Source organism: Barbatula barbatula, assembly GCF_947034865.1.
Source record: "Barbatula barbatula genome assembly, chromosome: 9".
Lineage (NCBI taxonomy): Eukaryota > Metazoa > Chordata > Actinopteri > Cypriniformes > Nemacheilidae > Barbatula > Barbatula barbatula.
Genome location: NC_136772.1, coordinates 10,224,333 through 10,243,937, shown reverse-complemented (window position 1 = coordinate 10,243,937; position 19,605 = coordinate 10,224,333). Strand labels below are relative to the sequence as shown.

Sequence of the window (19,605 nt, the reverse complement as noted above, 5' to 3'; positions counted from 1 at the left end):
CAGTAAGAAAGTCAGACAGAAACAGCGTGAAGCCAAAAGGGGCGAGCAAGCTTTTAAAAGCAAAGACACTTACTCGCTGTGGCATCCCAAAACTTTATCGATCCGTCTGCATGCCTGGGCAGGACGACAGAAAGGAAGGACAAAGAGCGATTGTATGAGCAAATGCGTGTTTGTGTTAAACCACGTAAGAGGATGTGGGAAATGACAGCTATAATAAGAGACGCAGAGAAAACAACATGCAGGGTCAATAGCGCTATTGAATCAAAGCCGCAAAGTGCCGTACATTTACCAATGAGGGCAAAGCAGAAGGGCACATTTGAGACATCATTGACTTCAAATGAAATCAATCGATAAACACAAGAATGGAACAAAAAAAAAATCAATCCAAAGTTCTGAAGCAAATAAAAATATATAAAAATGATCTGCTCTTGTGGGCAGAAAGTTTCACTTCAAATATCAGCTGTATTTACCCAGTCTCAACATCTGACGGTGTATTCTTGGACCACCTACAGTCCCATTCACTCACCGTTTGCATAACTCTTACAAAAGTTAAAAGCACTTTCTAGATATGTGGCGCTGTAAACAATGTGTATCTGAAAATGAACTAGAAATGACTATGTTCTTTTTTCATGTTATTTTTGGAGTATTGCTCCTACATGTTTAGTACTTTTAGTAATATATAATAAACATTTGTCATGATTCCGCTATCTTACAGCATGTGCTATTCTTACAGCGGAGTCATGGCATAGCCTTAGGTTTTGTGTGAGAAAAACATGGCTTTGTTTTGATTCTGACTTGCCATGTGCTTTCTCGTGTCTCGTCAGTGTTCCCGCCCTTCTGTCTCGTTAACCTTCCCTGAGTGTTTCAGTACCCACACCTGCCCATTGTTATCTCTGTTAGTTTTCCTATAAGATGCCCTCATGTCTATTGTCTTGTGCTCGTTCGTTGTACTTGTTACCCCGTTATAGAAGCCTGGTATTTTGTCCTCGAAGCATTGTCTTGTAGGAGACTTAAGTTTAGTTGAGTTCTTGTTGAGTTTCAGTTTATCGTGTTTGTTATTGTCTACTGTTTTGTTACCCCCTCGTGGGTCTTTGTTTTCCCTTATTATTAAAGTCTGTTTGTTAACCCCTTCATCCCCGTTTTGCTGCCTGCACTTGGGTTCTCCTACACAGTTCATTACAGAACGAACGAGCCCGAACCGAACCCAGCAGGCAGCCAACACGGACAGTTCAGCATTGTTCCTGCGATCTTGCCTTGCCCACTTGCTGTTTGGGTTCCGTCAGGGGGATCATGGGACGCGGGAGTTCGCCAGGGCATTTTCTTCGGTGGCGAGGGATACAGAGTTCGGTGATGCAGAGTTAAAGGTGATCTTTGATGGCTGCCTCACCAACTGTCTCACGCCATCGGAGAAGAGGATGCTTAAGCCCCTGGGGTTCGACGATATGGTCAGGTTCGTGATCAACCGGGACGAGGCCAGAGTTCCAGTCGGGGTACCCGCCCCATTGGCTAGCGTCCCGGAGGATTGCGTCCTGACTGTCGCTGCCCCGGGGGACTCAGCTCCGCCTGGTTCGAGCTCCGCGGCTTCTGTTCCGCTTGGCGGCATTCGCGGTGAGTGGGGGTTTGGGGACTGTGTCTGCTGACTCCTTGGGCACTGATTTTTTTTATTTTGATTTGATTCAATTTATTGTCATTACACACATACAAGTACAGTGCAACGAAATGTATTCACTGATCTTCTCCCGGGCTCCACTACTCCGGTTCAGATGTCCACCAGCCCGGAGGGTGGTGTTCTGCAGGTCGGGGTTTTGGGCATCGCCACGCCCTCCGCTCCACCACCTTCAGCCTCCCCACCCGCAGTCAGCCTGGGTGGCAAACGGGGAAGGCGTGAAACCTGGGGGTCCTCTTCGGAGGCCTCCAATCCGGAGCCAGACCTGCCCTTCATCTCCTTCCTTCTGCCGGAGGGCACAGAAGCAAGCCCAGACGATGCTGCAGCCTGTGTCCAGTGCCATGCCTAGTCCGGTGGTCCTGTCAAGTCCGGTGGTCCCGTCAAGTCCGGTGGTCCCAAGTCCGGTGGTCCGTCAAGTGCCCGGTCCTGTCTTTCAGCCGGCCTTCCAGCCGGTGTCTCAGCCGGCTCCTCACAGAGCCTCTGGGACTCCGCACTTCCGAGCGCCAGGGACAAAGACTGTTCCCCCTTGTCCCAATCCCTTCGGACTTCCCCCCATGGACTCATTTGTTCCCCCCATGAACTTTGTTGTTCCCCCTCCCCCCCTCCCTTGTTTGTTATTTTTATTATGTCACCACAACCCTTTTGTAATTTATTCTTGTCTGCCCCTAATTTTGTTTACGATGTTTTGCCTTGTCGTTGTCCCAGTCCGCCTTGTCAGTCTACCCCTTGATGAACACCTGGAGGTGTTCATTTAAGGGGGGGCTTATGTCATGATTCCGCTATCATGTCGTGTTTGGCACTTGGGTTCTCCTACACAGTTCATGACAACATTAATACAGTGTTTTCCTGACTGTTTACTAAGCCATTATTTGAATAATTTTTTTATTATTTATAAAATAAATTTGAATTATATAATATTTTAAATACATTTTAAATTTTAGTTTTCATTAAAAAATCCATAGGATGTATGTCACATTGTTCATTTTTGGAGCAAAGTTCAACCAAAAGTTAATTTATTCATGCATTTTGTTCAAAACCCGTATTGTTAATCATCTAACTGAAACCTTGTATCTCCAAAACTGCCACTACAGGAAATACAAATTTTTATTTTCCATAAGTATACACTGTATTGTAAGGCTCATTTTAATACTTTGTATTGGTTAAATATTTGCAGAACCCACAGACAAACATGAAGGGTAACCAATATTAATGATTCATCATATTGTCTGACAGAGACGATATTACTTTTTCTTCTGTGGACCAGAAAATAAAATATTTTGAGAAATAATTCAGCGGACAGTCAACGTGGGACAAAGCAGTTTTAACGTTTTTATAGTGTTTTTGTTTGAATATTCCTTTAAGTTTAAAGAAAACAAGAATATTCGGTCAAATGATGGAACAATGCTGTTCTTTTCTCATTTGAAATGCATAAAACGTCTAAATAACAACATTTCTCAAAATCTCAAATACCTCAAGAAAAAAGCTGAAGAGATGAAGGTGATATTTTTGTAAATGGACTCACAATACACTGTACTTTAAGCTGCTAGCATAAAATACTGCAAATAATAAAATAAATCTCCCTAAAGCTGAAATTTCTGTTAGTGAACTAACACAGCCAATGGTTGGAAACACACATATACTTACCCTGTGATGATAATCTCTGGATACGTCTGTGACCCAACAGTCCATGTGCCACCACTGACTGGCCACTCCTAAACACACAAACACTTCACATTCAATAACAGTCAGCACATTAACCCACATTTGACCCACAGCTTCTTAACAAATAGATGCAAAATATCATTGAAATGATTAAAGTAGATAATGTCCTAATATCAGACTGAGAGATATTAAGATAGTAAGAAAAGTATAGATTAGTTTAGAATTTTGACTAACCTTGTGGCTATAGCCTGTCTTTTTGTGTTTGGCTCCAATGGAATAAAGCACCGGTATGATGTCAGGGGGACAGTCGGCAAAGTAAGCCGTGCACGTGACAGGAGACTCGTGGATGTCCATAGGGTACGGGTTCTCAAAGATGGGAAAGCTGTAAGGTAAAGAGACACCTTTTGAAGGATAAAATAGACAGAGGTGACGATCAATTGTGATTGGATGAATCCTGTTGAAAGCCCTTGCAAAACAGACAGTTTTGACTGCAATTGACTCCACATCAATTTAATTGTATATTAATGTGCCAAGTTGCTACAGGCAACCATCAACAGCGCACAGCAGGAGTCTCAAACCAGAGTTACCTGGTGAGATAAAAGAATCTGGAGGACTACTTGTATTAAATATAAAAAAACATGTCCTGTCTTTTCCTTATGCTTCAGGCAATAACATTGCTGATATTTTTCTATTTAATTACTATAAGGTGTCCAAGGACTATCTGTCACGCTCAATGCCTGTTTGTTTATTTCACTCGGCTGGGCAGCCATTAGCTAATTGTTGCACTTTGCACCCAATCAGCCCGCACCTGTTCCTACCCTTCTCCTATTTAACCTTGTCTTTTCGTTTGGTCTTTGTGGGTATGTCTTGTGTACAGCGTGATTTGTGACTGTATAACTTGCCGCTGGACTAATTGTGTTTCTACATACTTGTTTGCTAAGGAGATTTGTACATCTTTCTGCCCAGGGCCATCAGTCGAGGAAATAGTTTATGCTCTTCCGGACAGTGAGACTGCATAGAGAGCTTCTGGTCGGATGTCCTTCGGCGTTACTCTCTGTCCACTGTCCCAGCGGACGCAGGCACTCGCAGTGCTTTGCTTTTTCTGTTATCCTTTTGTTTTGTTCTTACAATAAATTTTTTTTGCTCCTGCATCTGAGTCCTTCTGTCCCGTGACACTATCCTGCCTCAGATAATTTCTCGCAAGCTTTACAAACGACATTACTTGAGAGAAAATGTGTTTATTCTGATTATTATTCATAATAAACATGATTTGCTGAATATTGGTGTATTTTATTATATTTCTGTTTATAAAAATAAGGCACTTGAGGTAGTGCATTACAGTAACTTTAACCTCCTTCATATTCTGTCTAAAAACATCCTTTAAACTCGAGTGGCTTACTGCTTCAATATAAAATATCCTAAAAGGGTTTTGGAGTGTATAGAAAGGCATTTTAAATGAAATAAGTTATCTAAATTTGGTTAGAAGAAAAATACTAAAGACAGTCCAGTTCTAAGAGGATTTGAGTGCAACAGTGTGTTTATTTTCAGCATGTCCTTGTAAAGAAATTGCATTAAAGCAAAGAAAACTTTTGTTGTCAAACTGGCAAAAGTTTCTGTGGCAGAAGTGTCAAACGGCCTGTGTGAGTGTAAGGCTGACCCTGGCTCAGTCTCTTAGTAATGATTCATTTGATGGATGCTTATGAGTGACAACTCCAGTGATATTTAAAAATTACACGCACACGGGCACACACACTCTAAATTTGATCCTTTTCCACAAAACGCTTACACACAATATATATATTGGGTCTTGAGTGCTTTTGCCGCTGGACAAAGTGTCAGTTTGAGGTGTTATTGAGGTACAGCACATTGAGTTGCATCATTCAGACATTCTCACAGGACGTGAAATGTGTATGTATGGCAGTAGAAGAAAAGCTCTAGAAAAGATTGCTCACTTGCTCTGAGTCAGATCCACCACAACAAAATCTTTCTCCAGCAGAACCACCACTGCATATGGCTCCTGAACCTCTGTCAACACAAACACAACATTCCCAAACATCTCAACACAGCTCAAGAAAATGACAAATCCTTCACACAGAATAATTTAGCCTCTAAATTGAACTGAAGATCAGCGTATGTCTTGAAACCAAGGGGATAATGACTTATTTTGTGCGTTGTGTGCAATTTAATATACAGGAATCGTACTGATTCACAGACAGTGAAAATATGGAGTCATTTGCTGTTTTTAGGAGCGTGTCTGCATTCAACTTTTAACAAGTTCTATTTTGAAGAATGTAGGAAAGCAAGCAGTTCTGGTGTACTTTTGACTACCATTTTAATTGTTCCTACTATGGTATAGTCAATAGGGTCCAAGAACTGTTTGGTTAAAAGCATTATTACAAATATCTTTCTCTGTGTTCATCAAAACAAACTCAAGAATGAGGAAATTATGACAGAATTTGTATTTTCGGGTGAACTGTCCCTTTAAAGCACTTCAAACTGTTCTTTGCTGAATACTGTATATGAAATCTGGTGCGTTGTATTTTGAAGTCCAGTGTATGTGTATACATCATGTGTGCTTCACCGTGTCTTGGCAAACATAACTATATTCCCCTGCCCCCCTCGAATGAACAATATTTTCTCTCCCCTTGAATGAACAAAGCCACATCATTCCTCAAAACATACATTTTGTAATATCTGTTGTAATAACTGTAAACCTTCAACCCACAGCAACAGAAGGATTGTTGAAATATAATTCATTAATAAATGAACATGAAATGAGAATTACAGTCCATTTATTTGGCTTCTTTGTAAAATTGACGATGTTCAATCTGGGTTTTCCACAGGATTTTAGAAATGCAGAGGTCCAAAAACTAATAACTACATTTTTATTGAGCTACATATTTGCATTTTAGAATAATTTAGCTAAATAATAGCTAAAACCATGTGTGTCTTTTTAGGTTTATCAGTGATGAGTAAACTTCATAAAAACACCCTTGTTATCAGAAATTCTTAATTTTATATTCTAGAAAACCGAATAGGGGAATGGTCTGGATTTTCACACTAATCCTGGAAAATATTCAAATAAAAATCCATACTTTTCCAAAACGCGTAGGAATATGCAAAATATTGCCTACTAATCGTTACCAGGAAATCCCATAACATATCTAGATTACATTTTTTGCCAATATGGCACACCCCATATATAACGTCATATATGTTATTAAAATATATATTTACGTTTAATTTGTCAAAAACACCTGTCAAAATGATTTGCTGAATCCGGGTTACCGTATGTTATTAGTTTTAAGAGGTTGTTTTCTTGGAATAACAAACATGTAAATGTTGCGACTGGCCAATCAGAATCAAGAATTTCAACGGGCCGTGTAATAATACATAATAATGATAATTAGTTAAATGAAGTTCCTCAAAACTTCAACTGATCTGACATAAAAATTACAATTCCAACATACAATACTCACCGTTAAGATAAGGCGTATCACAGAGCACTATGAATTCCACTATTGGGTAGTCCATCTCTAAGACTGTAATGGCTTTACCATGCATGATGGTGAGGGTGGGTCTCCGTCCTGCCTTATCATACGACAGGCCCCCAGAGAACACGACGAAAGCTTCGCTACTGGAAAACAAACAACAAATAGGTTTAAGTAGAGAACAGCAAAAATTTCTTTATCTTGAACACAGGATTAAATATTTCACTTAAAAAGACCTGTTTATTTTCTCTCTACCTCATATATATAAAAACATGGCCACTTGGAACATAGAAAGCTGGTCTTTACAAGTGAAATATTTAATCATGTGTTTAATTTTAAGGAATGGTAGACTTGGAGTAACACTTCTTACAAATTGAGCTGAAAATGACTAAAAAGTGCTGCATGTGGGATTGTAACAACTTTTTTTTTGATTTATGGAGATTAAGATCTATGGAGATTAGCACATTTGATGATTTTTATCATTACAGAATTTAAATTATGATAATTCACAGACCCTGGTTTTCATAACCATTTAAGGATTAATAATACCTTATTGCCTCACGGCCAGTGTTGGAACAGAATTTCTCTAGAGAACTGGACAAATGGTTTTTAGCACAACTGAAGTGACAAATATATACCCAAATGCACAACCGTGATTTATAAATCTTTACCAAATCATGAACACATAATCTGTCATAATTCTTTCATAATAAAGAGTGGAAAAAGACTAAGTCTGATTATTGTGAAACATTATTCTTCATGTGACTGAATGTGCATTTGAGACACATTGCTCCTCTGCTGGGTACTTGTTTGATTTGTATGTTTTTATTTTCCTATACCACATTTCTCAATATAATTACCTTATACTGTATAATTCATCACAGATAACTATAACCACAGCGCTGCTCACATCCATCACTAAAAGCAGAATTTCTAATCTAATATCCCCTCCGCATTACTATAGTAACAATCATATTATACCTCCTGACACAATGACATTCAACGACTCGCATTTGACCTTCAATCAACCTGGACAATGATGAGGTCATCGGCACTCTGACCGTTGACCCAAGTTTAAGAATGCTGTCACATTTATGACTGTAATCTAAAACAAAGTGTGAGAAGGTGAGCAAAAGATGTCAGGCTAAGAATAAAACAAAGAAGCAAAACAAACCGCTGAGGGAAGGTGCATGCGCATGCTTTCATGCAATACAACCCATGTGAAAAACTTCAGCCATTAAAGCATATAACAGCTTTCCTATACTATAGTATTGCATTAACAACACAAGGTTGTGGGTTCGAGCCCAGGGTATTGCTGATACCTATGTAAAATGTATAGGATAATCCCAAATATGTAAATGTCAATGGCGGCGCATGGAGAGATTTCATCCACCAGGCAGTCAAGACGCTAAACTCCCTCCTGCGCCTGCCCTCTCTTGCCCTATGCACCACTGAACTCTGACCTCATCCGAAGGTTAATAGATTAATAACAATAATACTGCCAAACTAATCTAAATTTCCTCATGACTTCCTTAAACACAGCAGTGAAAAAACAAACAAACAAGCTGATCAAAGATGGAGGCTCCTTCAAAATATATTTCTCTGTCCTCCCCCGAGAAAAAGGAGCTTTTCACAAACAGGCAGTAAACTTTAATTGTTTCGTGACAAGATAACACAGCAATAATGGTTCTCGAGTGGGACTTAGGTGCATCTGTCACTCTGCGGCACCCAAAACATAATTTTCACTAGAAAAACTCAACGCGAGAATGAATTAAACAATAAAATAAGTCCGATATTCTCTTTTGGTGTGACTGATCAGTGACAGATTCTTGATCAAATCTTTGGATCCTGCCGGAAGAAGATGAGTATGGATAATGGCACTTTTAGTGTTCTCAAAGAGAGTTACTGTATGTTTTCACCTGTTTCTGGAGGTCTTGTATTCGACTTTGAGGATGGGTTTACATGATTCTTTTCTACCGTCTCTCTGTGTCTTGCCTGAGAAAACAGATAACATGGTGAGTAGTTTCATTAAAATTTATAATAAAATATAAACCTTCATGAGTGTTTGAAATGACATTGAAAATGTATGACAGCTTCTATTTTAAAAGCTGTTCAGATTTTGAAAGTCATGTTCTGTAATTCACTCTTTAAATGTCTCATCTTTTTTCTGTTTTACACCGTAGAACTTTCTTCACTTATACATTTGGAACTTGAAGCATTCAGCTTTATGTGACCCACTGAGCTCAAGGCCAGAACACAAACTTAGCCACCAAGACGGAGAGTGAATCATTTATTCCTGTCAAATCATACCCACACAATGAATCATCCTCCATAATGAACACACCTGCTGAGGGGGTGTGTTTGCTGACTACGTCAAAGTCAGTTTACACCAATAGATGATGAATCATTGCTGAAGAGGTATTTAACTGTGTGTGGGTTTATTTTGCTATACTTAAGGGACACATTTGTCCCTAAAATGTTACGAAAACTTAGGAAACATTATTCATAAAAGTATTTTCTAAAGGAAAAATGTTTTCTTTTAAGGTAGTGATTTGGATTATATTAGTAATTCCAGTTATTAGAGTATGATATTCCCTTTTAAATATCAGATTAAAGTGTAAACTGTCATTCTTTGTGCATATATGTAAATATGAACAATAAACAATTAATAATATATTTTTCAGTAACTTTGCTTTAAAATATATGTATTTAAATCTAAGTCTAAAAGGGATATAACCAGAAATTTTCTTACATGAGGTGGACGTTGTAATGACTTTTATTCTTTTCATAAAAATGCATATTTTACCTTTTCCACATGACCATACACAAGTGAGGTTGTGCACTAGGCAACGTGCTAGTATGTTTAAAGTCCCAGGGAAATAAACAATTATAATGCCTATTTTTCCATGAAATATTGAAGCGTTTATTGTAAATAGCTTATCAATGTGGGTGATTCTCTTTTTAAAATGCGTGTTCCCCTTATAATCTTTAGTTAAAATCTGAAAATGCCTTCCTTCCTGTAATGACTATCCATCTTAAGTGATTTATGTTAGATGGAGCGGATCATCCGTTAACTTTTCCCTTTCATTTGTCAGTCTATTCCCAGTTCCATTTAAAAATGGAATGGCTGCTTTTATACATCAAATCACAGAGACAGATGAAAGCCACGCCCACAATTCTTCTCACTAGAAATTCCATTTCACTCGGAAATGCATCAAAATACGGAAGTAAAAACGTATAAAACTTCCAGTTCATGGGGACTATAAATATATGTGTGTGTGTGTGTCTGTACTTACCATGAGGGAAGGTGACTTGAAAAGGTTTAGCCGTGTTTCTCAGATTCCACATGCTTAAACTGCCATCGGAATGACTGCACATGAACTGACGCCCTTCGTGATGCCAGCTTACTGAGTGAATGGCCTGAGAAAAAGAAAAACAGGGATCAGGTATCCCTCCATAAACATTTGAACACAGACTACATAATATTGTTTCATGATAGAAAATCTTTGCTGCTTTTCTCGGCACAAAGTCTTTTTTTAGGAGCTTTTTGCCGTTTTTTAACACCAGAGGACAATGGAGAGCAGCAGACAATAAAGCATTGGATATAGTGACAGGAGAAAGGGACAAGCAAATGATGCTCGGGACGGGATTCAAACTCAGATCCGGCCGCAAGTGCACTGGCACTATATGTTGGCGCACTAACCACAGGGCTAACAGTGCCGACATTGGTACCAAGTTTAAGTAAAGAGAAAAAAAAATGAAGCCGTTGAGAATGATGCAAGCTTAACTCGACCAAATTGCTGATCATAATGGTTTTCTTATTTAGAGCAGAGCAATAATTGACTTGACTTAGTCAACTCACTTCATCCATGCTGCACCTGTTTATTATTTGTTTACAGCATTTATCATTTTTATAAACCTTAAAGTTAAATTGTGATCAGATTTTTCATTTGCAAGTATTTTGCAGTCAGTTCCACTCAATCACATATGTAGTTCATCAAATGAACTATGGGCTTTTATGACTACGAGTTTATGTCTGCAAAATCTTTGAGCAGATCATCTATTGCGTTGTCATTTTAAACCTAACATTTGTGAAATTATTTTAACTGTGCTTCGGCTGTAACTTGGTATTGCATTTAATTTACACTTAAAACTAAGCATGAGAGATGAAAACAGAGAAGAGAGAGAGAATGAGAGATACTGCTGCTCAGCAAAGCATCGGTTCTTCACACAATTCTGTTCATCCATACATCAGACTTGTGCATCTTCTAGTTGGCTACGGAAATTAGAAAGGTGAAGACAAGACTGATAGTTCCTGCTTGCGAAAGCCTCTCCCTCTTTCTCTCTCTCAACCCTCCATCCATCTGAGGGAAAGTCAATAACCCAATATCAGTAATTATTCAATCATCAAAGCAGCCTAATCTCCACTCATCTGCTCGCTAATGTCTCACAGTAAATAATAAGTGAAATGATACGGGCGTCAGGATTATTTGTTTAGAGGGTTTATGGTGTTTGATGTGTGTGTTTTTTTAGGATTGTTAAGGGGGACTGAGGTTGATGTACAGTATAACAGAGCTTTACAAAATATGATCACAGGTCTGTTTAGATGGAACACAAAGAACGTCAGTGCTGGTATACAGCTTGTTTAGTGAGCAAGCCTTTCTGGTGAAGCTCATGTCAAGGGTATGGACAGAACCCAAGCGAAGGCAGACGTGAGATAGAAAACAACTTTATTTAAACAAAAGAGCCACGATGGGGAAAACTAACAAAAACCATCACACAAATAAAAACTAAAACTTCCCACAAGGGGACAAAACAAACAAAGTCCTTTGAATAATAATGCAACAAAATCCACAAACTTGGAACAGGAACAACATAATCCACAAACAGTAAAAAATCCATCAAGGTGAGGTTACAACAGGGATGATAATGACAATGAACCGACAAGAGACAGGGAAACTGGGACTATATTAAGGGAAACACTAACGAGGACTGATCACACAGGGAGAGTGGCGTCAGGTGACATGAATGAAACACTAAAGGAAAGCTAACAGGAGGATTGCACGAGGCAGGTGAGGGGAATGAAACACTAAGGGAAAGATGGACCAGGGCCGGTGACAAGACTAAACACTAATGGGCCGCTAACAGGGAAACAAGGGGGAGGGGCTAAAAGGAAGCGACACCGGAGAGAGAGCATGGCGTGACAAACCAAAACAATGCTCTTTCTCCACACAAAACACATGGGACTGACATGATCAGAGCACTTTAATCGGTTAATCTGGACACCAGCATCCGATGGAATACATCAATTTATTTATGGGATAAATCGCTTAAAAATGTTTTGATGATAAATGTATTCACCTTCAAACCTGTATGATTTTCTTTCTTCAGCACAACACAAAATAAGATATTCTGAAGAATGTTGTAAATGAAGACACCCCTTCACTTGCATTGGTTTTGTGTCTATAAAGTAAAAATCAATGGGTACCGCTTTCGTTCAGTTACCAACATTCTTCAGAATAACTGATTTTGTGTTCTGCAGAAGAAAGAAAGTCATACAGGTTTGAAGTTACAAGAGAGTGGGTAAATAATGGCAAAATTTACATTTTTGGGTAAATACTGTACTATACTTCGTCTGAGATAAAAAGGGGGATAGAGATTTTTGTACCAATCTTTCAACACCATTTCTGACACCGTACTAACAAACACGTGCCTTGTCTTTCTTTTCATTTCCTCGAGTCTTCTTCCCTTCCACCGCACAAACGGTTCGCCTATCCCTGCTTCACTCTCTCTTTTGAAATCCTTCTATTAAAATGACTTTTTTCCACAAGCGTGGGCATTCCAGGCGGGCATCTAAACTAGCAATTAGCAGGCCCCCAGACATTTCCATTTACCCACCCTGACAAACGCCTGCCGAGTTACTGTACCCCAGACTCCCTTTGCACAGGCATCGTTGACAGATGATCAGAAAGCGCTGTTGTCGCACTGAAGCCGCAGTAAAGGGCTGGAAGGAGAAAAGGGCAAGTTTTTGAAAGGTTTTAAGCGCAGGGGATGTGAGTGACGCTGCTAGCCGAGTGGCGCTCTGATTCAACCGCGTATCGGGATGTGAATGCAGGCAGCTGGGGCTGCAGAAAGAAGTTCTTCTTTCACAGAGAAAGATAAAGTCATGTGCCAAGACGTGATTATGCTAAACACATCCACATGCCACAGGGAGAGAAATTAAAGGGGAAAAAGTAACTTGTGATCAATGTAGTGCACCAACAGAGTGGAACGAAATGAGCAGATGAGCAACATTTTTTCTAAACAAAGTAAATATATTTGGACAACGGAGAGCAGAAGAGATGTCATTTATTTATTAATATTGTTGTCGTCTTGATTTTTTGGCTGAGGACTAGAATGTAACTAGATAACAAATAAGAGTTGCAGGCTACAAAAGGACACACGTGCTTAAAAATACAAAAGTAAACATAAATGCTTACCTACTGTATACAGTATCTAGTTTTTTTCAGAACTATCTTATTACTATCTTGTTATATTTTTAAATGTTGTAATTATTGTAAGTATATATATATATTTATGTTTTCTATATCTTTATAAACGGAATACAATTGATAATAAATATGAGACACTCACCTCATCATAATTTATTCTGAAGTCGGCTCTTTTGGCCCTCAGGTCCCACATTACTATTGTTCCGCTCTCGTAACCTATCAGCAACTAAAACAATTACACAAACACAGAAAAGAAACAGAAGTTTGATATTTTATCTTCTCTTTTGAATTGAATTCATCATACATCATCTCTCCCGAATAATCAATGTATTTTCTGATTGGTTGGTTCCAAAGACTTTACATAAACCTTCTATTTAGTTTATGTTAGCATGGTGAAATAACCAACACAACTATAGGTCTACAGTATATATTTTCATTTCTGAAACCTTATTGGTCCCCCAAGCCTGTTTATATTAAATCCCATGATGCATCTGCAGTACTGTGAGCGTGACATAAATGTTATAATCACTAGGGTATACAAACTTTGTACACTGCAGCCTGCACAGGCTGCAAGAAAGATGTTAGCATGCATGCTCAATACAATATGTTAGATGTTAACACCAGTTGCCAAGATGAACATCAGGTCACGTAACGTGTGTGCGCGCATGTATCCAAATGAGTGATAATTAATCAGCACTGTGCCAACGCATGCAAAGTGCTCTTGAAACAAACTCCATAAGTCACACATACAGACAATTATTCTTTTACTCAGTCTGGGCTTTCTGAGGTTTTGAGTTCCTTGAAAAACGTAACAGTGGAGAAAAAGCTGAGTACTCCTCACCTTTCCCTCATCTTTTGGACTGTCACTCAGATGAACAACAGGCCCTGGATGTGTCTTTGTTGATCTGAGAAGAGAGAGAGAGACATTTCCTCAAAAAGTATCAGGGTTATTGACTGAGAAATTTGCATCAATTTAATGCATCGTGTGCATATGTTTTAAAGACCATATAAAATCAAGATTAGCATTCTGTGACTTTTCATTTTTACTGTAGCCTCTTAAATGACAGATTTTTTCCAGCCAAGTAGACAAAAACACGTTGATGACACCATTTCTTGCTCAGTGGTGTATACATTCTTTTTTGGCCAACAAAGTACTATCTGGAAAAATCCCTCCCCCAGTTGTGACTGCCACCGATAACAATAGCAAAAGATGGTTTGTGGGTGTGTTTTAAACTAGCTATTTTTAACTTAATTAAAAACAATACCAATAAATTAAAAACACAGGGCCAGTATCCCTTAAAAATGAATTGTGTCCACTCTTAATGCTTTATTTGCTATCCAACACCCAATCCACATACTGTAAGGAATTATGCAAATTAAGTATAAAAGAATTGAAAATCTTTTAGAGCAGTTTGAAGCCTTGTTGCACCACTGTGATACATCTGTCGGAATCATCTCTTTCAAATTCTGAAAGCATGTTTAGATATGTGCCGGTTATAATGCCTCTCCATCATTTACATCCTGCATTCTAAGGTTTGTAAAAAGAGCACAATACATAATAAGATAAATAAACATAAAAAAGACATGTTGTGGGCTCATCAGAACGTTGTGATTTACACAGTTATGGTGCAGTCTCAACGCCTGTTAAACTGTGTGCGGTCTGTAACTAGAACACAGGCTTTTGCTTTAAAAACACCTCAGCTGACAGTCACTTTTTAGACTAGAGGTTACCCAGGTTATTCACACAGTCTGTGAATGACAGAAAGTTCTGGAAGGCTTCTTGTCAGAATTCGACTCAAGGTCTTCTTTTCAGCAGGATTTCAAAGGCAGAGAGTGACAGGTCGGGAAATGTGCTCCGGCAGTCTCCAGTGAAATGACTTCTTTGCTTTTGTGTGAGGATGTGCCAAGTACAAGAGGGACCGAAAAATAATAAAAGTAACAGGTAGAGAGAGAAAAAATATCCCAACGACACAGAGACACACATCCATCTGTGCTGGTGAAAATGTTATTGAAATGGATTTTCTAAATAGACTAAGCCAACAAAAAGCCCAAACACCCAATAATGCCTGTAAGTCTTAGTTATTATTGACACCGGCACCATGGCAACAGAAAACCGATCGATCACAGTGCAAAGGAAAATAAATGTGAAGGGATGTAAAGGATATACTGTAATTGAAATGTTAAGTGAAGACGCTTCAGGCATTTGTCCACTAACAAGCATGTAATTCAATGTTTTAATGTGGCTCAAATGTTGTTGTGATTTGAATGTTGATGCTCCTATGTAAAGATCAAGGTCTTCAGACATCATCAAAAATAATTTCAAATTTTATGTCTCAGTTGGGAAAACAACAAAAACCAAAAATGCACTTACTGTTTTACTGAAGTCTATGGATACCAGAAGTTTTAAAAGCAGAGTTGTGCAGTTTGTATTTTTGCTGATGCGCTTGCATAAATTATTCAAGAAAACAGGTGTATTTACTTGATCTGTAGCATTGTCTTTTTGGTGGACTACGTTTCTAGGTGAATGACTGAATTATGTGTATTCGGCGTAATTCCTATGGGTTGAGTTTATTCCATATAAACATAGCTTTAATTACATCACATCCATTTCTGGCGTTCTTGCACAGATTTTAAATAAAAGTTGGGTTGGCGTTTCTATCTCACTAGTGTCAGGCTAACATTTGTAATGTTATATTTGGTACAGTTAATTTCACAGTACTATGACAGATATTTTTTACTTTCATTTGCAGCATTGTTTCAATGCCCCAAGGCGCTGTAAACACATTACTGTACACACATTTTGTCTCTGTGTTTACAAACAGAGAGATGAGTCAATAGTATTTTCTTTAGTAATGGCCAAGTTTTTGGAGGTAACGCTTACAGTAAGCTGCACTTGCAGCCACAATATGTAACTTTGGACGGTAGATGGCGCACTTTCAAAACAACAACAAAAGGCGAAGCTAAATGACGTTATGTAGGAGAGTGGAATTATGGGACATGTCGTTTTCACCAGACGTCATGTTTACGGACGATGTAATGAATGAATAAAATGTTTTGTCATCATAATGAATTAGCTTGCAAGAAATGTGGAATGAAATGCTACATTAACCCACGGATGATATCAGAATCTTTCAATTGATTTGGTAGCATAATGCTACACAGTTTTACGTGTTTAAAACAGTCATGCAGTCGTTGTTTAAAAAGTAAACTACGTTTACAAATTTTTGGGTTTCCATCACTCGCCAAAGAGTAATCGTGATCCATAACAACAGAACAACAGATGCTGCCTCCCAGATGCTATAACCACTCCGGCATTTGCGTGTTGCCGTAGTTTCTACAAACGGAAACTGAGGGTATTGCGGAGCACCGGATATTAAGTCACTGATATGCCACAGATACAAGGGAGACAAGGGACAGGCCATTATTTTAAATAGGATTTTCTCTGGATTTGTACATTCTTGGGAACATTCGGGTTAATGTGAGTACACAAATGCATTAAATATATCACATTGTGCAAGTGATTTTTGGATATTTCACAACAAAATTCTTCCATATTGTGGCTTTAAATTGATAGTTCACCCAAAAATTAACCCATTTACTCACTCTTGTCATTTCAAACCTTTATGACTTTCTTCCTTCCGCAGAACACAAAGGGAAATATTAGGAAGACATTTGGTAACCGAACAGCACTGGTCCCCATTCACTTCTATTGTGTGGTCATAAAACCATTGCAAGTGAATGAGGGCCAGTAAACAACATTCTTGGGTAATGGCAAGACTGAATATACAGTTTCTGCTAGGCAACTTTTAGACTTTATCATTTGGTTTGCTTCAATAATATTTACTTTCGGACTTCATTTTCTCATCTAACACAATACGAGAAACATGATACAACTATTCCACCAAATATCTCTCTCTCTCTCTCTCTCTCTCTCTCTCTTTCTCTCTCTGGAACAGAGGGGGTCGCACATTACAGCACTTAACCCTTGAAGGATGCTGAGGTTACTTACTGTATGTCAACTCATCATTCTTCTATCAGTGATGCTGAGGTTGCAAGAAATGTAACTGCCATGGGCAAAATTAGGTAAAAGGCAGATTCACAAGCTACTGGACAATCACCTGAGCTGTAAATACCATGTACACTCTTCTACAGTTCGGTCAGGGGACAGCAGGTATGTTACAAAATATCTTTATAAACTTCAAAATAATTCATTTAAACAGCCTGTTTCTTCCTTTTGTGTTCTGATAACACTGTTGAGATACTACAATATAGAATGCAGTTTCTATTTGACAATGATAAGTAGGTCGAAACAGTGCCTTCACATCGTGTTTTGCGTATATTTCACATGGAGTCATGCAAACTGCTAAACCAAATACTTATAAATATTACTTTGCTTTCATTCCTTAGAAAGGTAACTTTAGTGCTTTTGTTTTCTAAAGTTTGTGGGTGTTGGTGGTTTCTGTGTAAGTAAGACTTAAAATTGCAGTCATCACATGCAGGCAGTGAATCATTGGATATGAAACTGTATAGAAAGGACCCATTCATTCTGTCCTTCAGGGGCCAAAAAGGTGCATTTTGAGGCATTTGAAAGAACCTTCAAAATGGGATGGCCGTGGTGATGCATTTGGTCTTAAAATGTTGTTTTCAGAATTTGGATTTATATGCCGATTGGCTGATGGCATCAGAAGAACGCTCCCAGTCACATGACCTTCACTGGGGACTGAGCTGTGATGTCAAAGGAACAAAGCAGACAGACAAAAGGTCTATTTTGTGCTTTTAAAAGCCTATGGCTGCTCCTGAATATACGTCAATGGAGAAAGATGCCCCATTATGGTGTAGGAAAAACCAGCAGCTCAACTTTCATGCTAACCAGTCTAAGATTTACCAGTCATGGAAGCACTAAAATATAATCTCAGCTTGTCAATTAAAATAAGGGAACTGTTTTATAGTTAGAAGATTAAGATGTCATAGGCTCAAAGAAAACCAAAGTTTTTTGAAGTTCTATTTTCATGTTAAAAATATTAATATCAAGACTTAATTTTGTTATAACTCTTTGCAAAAACACTTGCAAACACACACACATTTGAAGAGTATAATATTGAAATTTATACTACGTTAAAATGTCTCTACCCTCACAGATTTCTAATAACATTGTACAGCAGGTACAAGCCACAGACCTTCTCAAACCTCTACACACCTCAACGGTCCCATTTCCCCCCCGAACTATCACTCTTGTGTGCCTAGATTTTCCAGCCACAGTCGTCTCTTTACTTTCATTCTTTAAAGGGATAGTTTACCCAAAACTGACAATTCAAATCACTTGTCATTTCAAACCTGTACAACTTTCTTTCTGCAGAACATAAAAGAAGATATTTTGAAGAATGTTGGTAACCGACACAAGGACGAAAACAGATTCATCATAATATCCCCGTTTGTGTTCTGCACAAGAAAGGACTTCATACCAGAAGATCTTTGTATTGTTAAATTCATTCTCTTCATCACTACCAGTTTCTAATGGTATCTCCAGTTAGACAAGACTTATTACTGCATCTTTTACAAGCTTGAGGTTTGGGAGAAAAAAGTCAGACCTGAAACTCCTTTGAGCTCCTCACACAGACTGCCATTAATCCTTGTTTCCACAAAAGAAAATCTTAAAATGGCCATCTCTGCAGGTTTGTCTGGAAATATGAGAACCACAGGGAAACACTTCAGCTCTCTGGATATGCAAAAATTAAAGCACTAGATCAACTCAACACCTAAAGATATTACAAGCACTTTTAACAAAACTGTTAAAAATGCTGTTTGCATAGGCCTACTGAAACTTTATCTCAGTAACCCGTCAATACTGAATAGGTTATTTCCGCAAAGCCATTTTTAAACAAAAAAATGTGTGTGATTCTGCATTAATCCAATCAGGTGTCAGTACAAATTTCAAACCTGCTGTTGTATTATCCAGGAAAACAGTATCAATATTTATTTATTGTATTTACTTATTTAACAGGGACCATAGACCGCCAATGACTGCCCCAGAATTAGCTACAGAGCTAAAGAGATTTAATCTGTAGTCCCTGGGCAGGAATTCTTATACATATCACAGCTATTACATACATCCTTCAGTAATAAAAACTCATATAACACCAACACACCAGACAACCCAATACAATGTAATTGGACGTTCTCATATAAAGCTAATACATCCAGTGTCAAATATATGTAAAAAGTAGTCATCAAAACCATAGATTTTCATGATTAATAATTCATAACAAAGATCTGGAAATAGAAAAGTTAATATGTT

The 19,605-nt window shown here is 38.3% G+C and overlaps 1 protein-coding gene across 1 annotated transcript in view; it reads right to left on the bottom strand.

Annotated features, from left to right (window-relative positions):
- Positions 1 to 19,605, bottom strand: part of stxbp5l (syntaxin binding protein 5L) — a 128,840-nt gene that overhangs the window by 33,451 nt on the left and 75,784 nt on the right. The window contains exons 6-14 of the mRNA XM_079463995.1: positions 14,152 to 14,215; positions 13,453 to 13,536; positions 10,116 to 10,239; positions 8,739 to 8,814; positions 6,808 to 6,965; positions 5,281 to 5,353; positions 3,563 to 3,710; positions 3,311 to 3,378; positions 74 to 114 (exon numbers count right to left, since the gene is read on the bottom strand). Of these exons, the coding sequence (XP_079320121.1) occupies positions 74 to 114; positions 3,311 to 3,378; positions 3,563 to 3,710; positions 5,281 to 5,353; positions 6,808 to 6,965; positions 8,739 to 8,814; positions 10,116 to 10,239; positions 13,453 to 13,536; positions 14,152 to 14,215 (836 nt within the window). The remainder of the gene's footprint in view (positions 1 to 73; positions 115 to 3,310; positions 3,379 to 3,562; positions 3,711 to 5,280; positions 5,354 to 6,807; positions 6,966 to 8,738; positions 8,815 to 10,115; positions 10,240 to 13,452; positions 13,537 to 14,151; positions 14,216 to 19,605) is intronic.